Source organism: Nanorana parkeri, unplaced genomic scaffold (genome assembly GCF_000935625.1).
Source record: "Nanorana parkeri isolate BGI_ZX_2015 unplaced genomic scaffold, ASM93562v1 scaffold1272, whole genome shotgun sequence".
In the NCBI taxonomy this organism is placed as follows: domain Eukaryota; kingdom Metazoa; phylum Chordata; class Amphibia; order Anura; family Dicroglossidae; genus Nanorana; species Nanorana parkeri.
Window position 1 is genome coordinate 345,595 of NW_017307540.1, and position 8,976 is coordinate 354,570.

The 8,976-nt window shown below is 43.0% G+C and overlaps 1 protein-coding gene across 2 annotated transcripts in view; it reads right to left on the reverse strand.

Moving 5' to 3' along the window:
• The window catches only part of GOSR2 (golgi SNAP receptor complex member 2), a 13,042-nt gene extending 8,109 nt beyond the window's left edge, over window positions 1-4,933 (reverse strand). For both annotated transcript variants that reach the window (XM_018568999.1, XM_018568998.1), the window contains exons 1-3: window positions 4,813-4,933; window positions 4,186-4,250; window positions 1,027-1,135 (exon numbers count right to left, since the gene is read on the reverse strand). In XM_018568999.1, the coding sequence (XP_018424501.1) occupies window positions 1,027-1,135; window positions 4,186-4,250; window positions 4,813-4,841 (203 nt within the window). In that variant the 5' untranslated portion in view covers window positions 4,842-4,933. The remainder of the gene's footprint in view (window positions 1-1,026; window positions 1,136-4,185; window positions 4,251-4,812) is intronic.
• Window positions 4,934-8,976: the final 4,043 nt, after the last annotated feature.

Here is an 8,976-nt window from a genome sequence, read left to right on the forward strand (position 1 = left end):
GGGGGGTGTTACCCTTATTGTCACTTTAAGAAACACGCAATGTTAAATGTTTTTTTAGCTGTTCATACACATTACAATCGGACAGTACAATCTCTGTATAATTTACAAGTATGTAAAGTGGGGGACTAACTTAACAATCCGTTCAATTTAAATGCAAATAGGTGGGCCCTTGGATGATTCGATGTAGATAAAGGGTAGCCAAACTTTGTCCCTCCAGCTGTGGTGAAACTACATAGCCGATCAGGCATCTGTCTTTAGAAGTCATGCCACCTGTGGCAGTCAGAATCCTGCCATGCCTTATGGGATTTGTAGTTCCACTGCCCATGACAACAAACTTTGGAAAAGGAATTAGACCATTTTTCTGACAAATGACTATTTTGCATCCCTATTTTTCCTAAAATAATCAAATGATTACAATGCATTCCAATTCATCCCAGGGGTGTTCAATAGGGTTGAGGTCCGGGATCTGTGCAGGCCGCCCAAATTCAAACTATGGGGGGAATTTATCAAAACTGGAGCAGACAAAACCTGGAGCAGTTGTCCATAGTAACCAATCAGCTTCTCTCTTTAATTTTCAAATCTTAACTGAACAAGCTAAAGAGAGAAGCTGATTGGTTGCCATGGGCAACTGCTCCAAATTCTGTCTCCTCTAGTTTTGATAAATTCCCCCCTATGGCTTTTTTTACACGGGGTCACAGTCATGCTGGAACAGAAAAAGGCCTTCCCCATATGGTTACTATAAAGGCTAGACACTCACAATTGTCTAAAATGTCTTTATATAATGTAGCATTAATGTTACCCTTTACTGGAAACACTTAAACTCAGTCATTTAATGGGGTGTCCATGTTCCTTTGGGCATATAGTAGGCGTGCTGGTCAAGTGTCCTCATATTGGAGGTGAAATGCACAATGTTGTCTGAGCCATGGATTCTTTTAAATGATGGAACAACATAGTGCAAAGTTTAATGAACCATTTTGTATCAGGGAGTGAAAGGAGAAGACAGACCCTACAGTCTGTGGTACTCACAGTTTGGCATTCTGCCTTTTGCTGGGAGGCTCTTTGCTACACAGGATCTCCAATCGCTCCAAGTTACTGAAGATCTGGTCTATTCTTGCTTGAATTTCATTCTCTATGACTGGTAGGAAAGATCACAGGATTAAAAAAACCCACTATAAATGTTGTAACGCTTAACCCTTCCTGCCGTACATAAATTTGCGTAAAATATAAAGCCACAGTATTGTTCACATTCTAAGAGAATATACAGTCTTTCTAATATCTATTTAACATGTAAAAGTGATCTCCTTCTGCATGACCATGCCGATCCCAAGCCTATGTAAGTGGGGAGAGTTTAGGAAAGACCTGCCGACCTACCTCTTGCCGACAAAATTCTTTGGAAAAGGCTTTTAAGTGCATCACATATCAAAGAGCTAGTCCATGGAACTTGCTGAGAGTTGGATAAGACTGATCGGATATCACACACAAACTGTACGGTTAGTTCGGCCTATGGCAATAGGTTGCAGGGCTGTAGATAAGGGGCAGTAAAGTTTACAAACATTTACCCCCGCACAGTTAAAAAGATGGTTTTGTGGCACTTTGGTTTTGCTCACTTGACCTTAAGCCACAGAGAAGAAGCTATAACAATGAAATTGCATTAGGAGTCTACCGATTTGGTCACCCACCTTACAAAGCTGTGGCATGCCATCTGACTCAATATGCTCACTTGAGGTCACAGGACACCAAACTGGGTTTTTTTTTCAGCTCAAAAGGGTAATTGCTCGATACCAGTGCTACCCCCATTCCTAGGTAATCTACTAAAGTGGACCTATCTCCACACCTCAGAGCGAGGGGTAGGCAAACTCCGGCCCTCCAGCTGTGGTATTCTGCGAGACCCTTTGCACTAAGTGTGTTATGCCTTTTTGCATGTATGTCATTACATAGACGTATTCTATTTGCTATCGGAGTGCCGATGTCCATATTTCTTCGTATCATAGAGACGGTGGCCATCCGTTGACTACCGTTGCACGCACCTTATCTCGATGGAAAAGCGGTTAGGAGTGTGATGGGTACATGGATTTTGTACAAATCCCACCATACCTCTGCAAGTCATGCCTGTGACTGTCAGAGTCTTGCAATGCCACGTGGGATTTGTAGTTCCCTCGCGGCTGGAGGGCTGGAGTTTGCCTATCCCTGCCTTAGAGCCACAGAAAAGGCTCAGAAAACCTAGGTGCCAACTTTTAGGAGAATAAGCTATCTCATCCTGGGATTCATCCAAAACAATAGTGAGCAAGGAACAAATATAAGTCTAGAAAAAGGGGTTTCTATTAAATGGCACCTTCTTTTGTTTGCTACAAATACACAATCAGAGAGCAGGAGGCGGAGTCTCTAAAGCACACTCCCCCCTATTTCCAAAATTCCCCCAAAAACTTCCAGGGCAAAGCTTCAGCCAACACAGGCACAGAATCCAGCCACAGATTATGGAATGGCAGCAAGATGCATGCCCAATGGGTGAGGAAGAGAGAGGCGAGTGTATGTTACACACTCCATTCACTTAACCCAACCCACCATTTCTTAAATGAAATTAAAGAGACAGTTTTTGAAAGAAAAAAAAAAAGACAGGAAGGGCACCCACAAGTAAGAAAACCACTCGACAGTGAGAGTGCCACATCCTCAGTTTTAGCTGCCAGGAATAGTTGGAATCATCACTGTAGAGAATGATTTCACATCAGCACTGATATGTGTACTAAAGTACACGAGTACTGATAGAGGAGCAACAAGGCACAGTCACTGCACAGGAGAAGAGTAATAAGGAGCAAACAAAGCTACCCTAGGACACCACACACACACCTATAAAATTTCAACAATGTTTCTAAAACATCAACATGTTAAGTAAATCATTTACATTATGGCTGTTTTCTTAAAGAAGAACTCCGGGAATGTAAAAAAAACGTGCCCTTGCAGTGGGAGAGCCTTTTGTCTAGGGCAGGGGTAGGCAACCTTGGCTCTCCAGCTGTGCTGAAACTCCAAATCCCATCATGCATCTGCCTCTAGGAGTCATGCCTGTGGCTTGCAATGCCTTGTGGGATTTGTAGTTTCAGCACAGCTGGAGAGCCAATGTTGCCTACCCCTGGCCTAGGGGACTCATATAAAGCAGATATACTCACCTGAGCCTCGGTCCCTCCTTGCTACTAGACCAGTCCCCACAGCCTCTTCTCCCCCAGGCTCTGGCAGTCTAACGCCCGCTGATGTCATGACGTCTAATGCAGGTTTATTGACTTACATTAGACGCGAGGACACCGAGGGACATTCCATAGCCAGAGTGGAGGGGAAGAGAGGTGAGCACTGACCGTTGCGGCCCTGAGGATCAGGTGAGTAAAATAGCTTTATTTGAGCTCTCTAGACAAAACGAACACTTAAGAGAAGTATGGGGTAACCTTTTTTTTGCTATAGTTCTCATTAGGGTCACAGGAGGACATATATGCATGCGACACGACATCCAACGCATGCAACACAACAGCCAACGCATGCAACACAACATCCACAATTTTACAGTATTGTGTTGCAGTTCTGCGTGGCAAAGCACGTTACCTGCATTTGTGCAATGACTCCCAGTGCACCTTGCCAATGGATGTGTGTTGCAGTGCAATGCAGTGACATGTGGAGTGTGTGGACACGTTCTGATGCTTTAGGCACCCCTTTCAAATGAACGTGCTGCACTAATCCAATGCACAGTAACGCATACACTAATGCAACACAAAGATACAAATGGGCCCTCAAAATCTTCCTTATATGTTACATCTAACACATGCGTCACGACATCTAACACATGCATCACGACACGACATCTAACACATGCGTCACGACACCTGTCCGAGGTCCTGTGGCACACCTTACCGGAATTCCCATAGGTAGAAGTTGGTGCTCGCAATGACTGCGGATTGCACCCCATTAAAGCAGAATTGGTTGTGAAAATATGTCACCAGTAGGGTCAAGCACTTTCGGGGCCGCTCAGGGTCCCCTTCATCAGGCTTAAAGTGAACAATGACACCTAACACATGGGTCACGACACGACATCTAACACATGCGTCACGACATCCAACACATGCGTCACGACATCCAACACATGCATCACGACATCCAACACATGCATCACGACATGACATCTAACACATACATCAGGGCACTTACGATGTACAGACTGTTTGTCACATGACTCCAGGTGTCCCATCTGAGACTGGACCTCATGGATATGTCTGGGGGAGAAGAGTGGCCAATTGTAAATAAGAGATTTATTTCATATCACATACTTATACTATACAATAATAAATATGTAAAACGAGTAGTTGGCTGTCATGCAACTCTTCCCAATCCGGTGCTGCCGTGTAAGGCCAATCACACACAGCTGCTGGATACAGAAGAGCATCCAGTTCCCTTGTCACGGCTCATGTACACCAGTCCACAGTCAGGAGCTGTGCACACTGACCAATCAGCGTCTACATTCATCCTGTTCAGTTAAGCTGTGAAAATGAAAGCTAGAAGCTGATTGGTTGCCATACACAGCTGCTCCAGCAGCCATACATAGCTGCTCCAGATTCTGTCTGCTTCTTCTCTGTAGGTGGTGTTCTATCACTGATTCATGATCGCTTGTTTGTATTTAAATAGATCACAAATCGTTACGTGTATGGCCACCGTAACATCTCTACAGGCTGTCATTATCATGTCTCCTCCCCTGTATAGACAGGTTGCTGCTGATCTATGTCACCCCCTCCCCTCCTATACAGTGGACACACTTCCTGCCTGTCAGACACAACTCACTTGTTACTCTGATGATAAAGAGCCTCCATGGCTCCGTCTCCTGCCACCACTCAGCGCTCGGCAATCTATTACGTATCAATAGGCAATCAGCTGCTTTTGCCTTTACCGGCACACGTCATCACTTCCGGGTTCCGTCAGGACCCCGTCGCGGTCGGGCTGCCCAAATTAGTGCCTTTTTGTATTTATTGATGGGGGTGGGCATAGGCAATGGCAGTATGTTCTCTGAAAGACTTCATTTCCTCGGTTTTATAGCAATGCAGCTTGATGAATTCGTTGTCAGAGAAGGTGCATGAGGTGGTGGTTTGTCAGGCAGTAGTAGGACACCTCCCAGCAGTGGGTTGTGGGGGGATGCTGCATTATAAAGTGTAGTTTGCTGAGTGTTGTTCAAAGCTGCAGGTGACCTGCCTGGTAATTTCACTTCTGTAGGACGACAAGTCCCAGCATGATGTGTGCTAGAGCTAGTGGAGGTATTGTAAGGGACAATTGTTGCATTGTGTTAGGGAAGCCTATGGGGCTGCTTTGCTACAACACACTGTATTGCAGCACAATCATGCTTCATTTATGAATTGGAGGCAGTTTTTTTAGTAGACTGTCACAGATTGGATTTAAAAGGAAGGACTTTTACAGTATTGTGTTGCATTTCTCTGTGGCAAATAGGGCTGCCACCTGTCACAGGTTCACCTGTACAGTCTGGGTTTTGAGTCCTTTTATGTGCTCTGTCTGGGTTTTAGCTGGCATGAAACCTGAAAACAGCACATACAGGACTCAAAACCTGGACTGTCCAGGTGAATCTGGCACAGGTGACAAAGTGCGTTACCTGCATTTGTGCAATGCTGTGCCATTCATTCTGATTGGCTCCCAGTGCACCTTCCCAATAGATGTGTGTTGCAGCGCAATGCACTGACGTGGTGTGTGGACACGTTCTGATGCTTTAGGCAGCCATTTCAAAAGAATGTGCTGCACTAATCCAATGCACGGTAACTCGTACACTAATGCAACACGGAGATAAAAATGGACCCTCAAAATCTTCCTTATTCCATCAGGAGCCCACAGCCTTCAGTGCTCATTTTGCAAATGGAACCTTCGAGGTCACATAGAGTGACATCCATATTAGATAATGGAGCAACTGTTTATTAATATGACGCCTCACTTACAAATACAACTCCATTGTTTATAAATAAGGCCTATTGTTTGAAAGTATGACCCTTTTTATACAAATATGACTGATAGTTCATACACACAACCTGATTATTTATAAATATCACCCTGTTTATAAATATGACCTGATCATTTATAACTATGACCCTTTATTTATAAATAGGACCTGATCATTTATAACTATGACCCTTTATTTATAAATAGGACCTGATCATTTATAAATGTGACCCTTTATTTATAAATATGACCTGATCATTAATAACTATGACCCTTTATAAATATGACCTGATCATTTATAACTATGACCCTTTATTTATAAATATGACCTGATCAATTATAAATGTGACCCCCATTGTTTATAAATCTGACATGAACATTTATAACTATGACCTTGTTGTATAAAAATATTTATAACTATGATCTCGTTGTTCATAAATACCACCTGATCATTTATAACTATGACCCCAATATTTATAAATACTCACTTGTTTGAAAATAGAACCCCCGTCATTTATGAATAAATCCCACAGTTCTATTCCTTTTCATTCTCAGGTTTTAAAATTCATTCTGAAAACGTTTTGTCCATGGAAATGTTTCAAAACTGACAAACTGTTACACAAAAAATGGAAAAGTTTTTTTTATGTTGCATTCTGTACCCGTTGTACATTAATACTGTGTGTGGGCTTTTTAAAGTAACCTGTCACAACATAAACACAGGTACAGTGTAGGACTGTCTAGATCAGGCGTGGGCAACTCCGACCCCTCCAGCTGTTGTTGAACTGCAACTCCAATGCAATGACAGTTGCAGGCATGACTCCCAGAGGCATGTTGGGATTTGTAGTTAAAGCACAGCTGGAGGGCCAGAGTTGTCCACCCCTGATCTAACTGGTACTTGACTGAAGTATTATTCAGGTGCCTTCAAACTTGGGGTGATCTTTTATGCCCCCATCACCGGAAAGATCCACACTTTAGGGAAGCAATCTAATCATTCTGAATAGGCTGTCATTGCACTTTCAAAAAAGAACATGTAACATTTTTTCTGATGCGTGGTATACTGTACGCATTGTGATGTGCTGTAGTGTGAGTGCACTGCCTGCTATTGTATTAGTTCACTGGGGTGGCATTAACATAAAGGCACCGCATGGAGGTACACATGTATTGCAGTAATACTATTTTCTGCAATGAAATCTGAAAAGATTAGGGGTAGCCAAAATGCAGCCCTCCCGCTGTGGAGGAACTACAAATACTATCATGCATCTGCCTCAGTAGGCCATGCCTGCAGCTGTCAGAGACTTGCAATGCCTAATGGGACTTGTAGTTTCATTACAGCTGGAGGGCCGCAGTTTGGCTACCCCTGGAATAGACTCTAATGGTCAGTGATGTGCATGGGCTTGGTGCAAAATCAGTTGGCCTAAGCCCGTGCAAAACTGTGACTTACTGACCCCCCCCCCCCCTTCCTGGCCCCTGCTGGAATGCCCCTGCCACAACTGATTGGAGAGGAGTGTCAGTCACAGCTTTGCACGTGCTTTGGCCAAATGAGTTTGCACTAAGCCTGTGTACATCACTATCCTTTACATTGCACTCTGCCTCACTTTACAGGAAAGAGTGAGTCTATAAAAACAAGGCCTGACATGTAAGAAACAAAAAAATTTAATTGGTAAAGTTATTCCTAGCAATACAATTCAATATTGTAATAATAATACAGTTTAGTAATGCAGCTTCATTTATAACGACCCCTCTCTGCACTGCAGTATTACACAAGCTGCCCTAGCCATTTTTTGTCAATATGTTGTCAAAATCCTTCTTAAATACAACAGTAAATCAGTCATCAAGGGCAAATACACAAACAATACTGTTGTAATTCCTTTGAATAGTGAGAGGCAGCCTGATTTGTAACAGATGAGCACCTAACTATGTCAGTGAGTTGCTTGTGAAATCCCTCTCAGTGTTTCCTCTCTGTTTATTGATCAGGTGGATTTTATAGCTGCAAGTGCCACTTGTATCTGATCCTGAACAAGAAGCAAAAGGAGATTGACAATAACTGTGAGTGAACAATGGAAGTGTCTGTATGATCTGTTCTCTTATGTGGAGTCTGTTTTCATTCATCCATATGCCCGTGTCTGATCACTATCTTCAGGAGTATGCATTATATCTGCTGCATTCATAAGTCGTGTAGCCAAGTATGTCATGCTATTTGCTCTGTTTGGTCCTTGTGCAGTCCAATGCATGTGAATCTGCACATAACATCCTTTATGAGATCTGTACTGATACGATCACTGACACTGTTCATGTCTCATCAGATTTGATTCAAGGTTTTTTTTTTTTTTATACCCTTTACAGAGATGGAAGTAGCAATGCTGCTGAATTTGCAGTACAAATGGATGGTATTGACATATGTGCATGATATGCATTTGCAGGTGTTTTAATACACACAACAGCCTCTTTCTGAAAATAGAACACAATTACAGACCTGTAAATAAAACATGAAAGCGTGAACTAGCCTTTAGTGCCAGTGCTTGGAGGTCTTTGTACACTGGCATATTTAGGCGTAATCTGTAGAAGTCTTCCTTACTGCTGTACAAGACCCATAGCTATTCATTTGTGAGCTGGTATGGTAAATGTTTGTGTTCATTCACAGTCATGTGGAAGCTCGTCATGAGTGCTGAATGTTTAGGCTTGTGAGAGTTAAGTGAGATCTGGATGTGCAGGATATGTTCTTCTTTATACACCGCTGTTCCCGTAGGTTTAAGGCCTTGTTCACATGGAGCAGCGGCTGCCAGGCGTTCAAGAGGCGATATTACAGCCTCCTGAATGCTTTAAAAAAAAAATCCCAATGGGGATTTTCTATTGCAATACTGTACCGCAACTCCGTACCCACTTATTGCAATGATCACTTTTGACAAGCAGCACCGTCTGCAAAATGGAACATGCTGTATATTTTTTGCCCCAACGCAGAGCATCTCAACAATGTATACAGTACTGTTCAGCTGCAGTGCTTGGATTGCA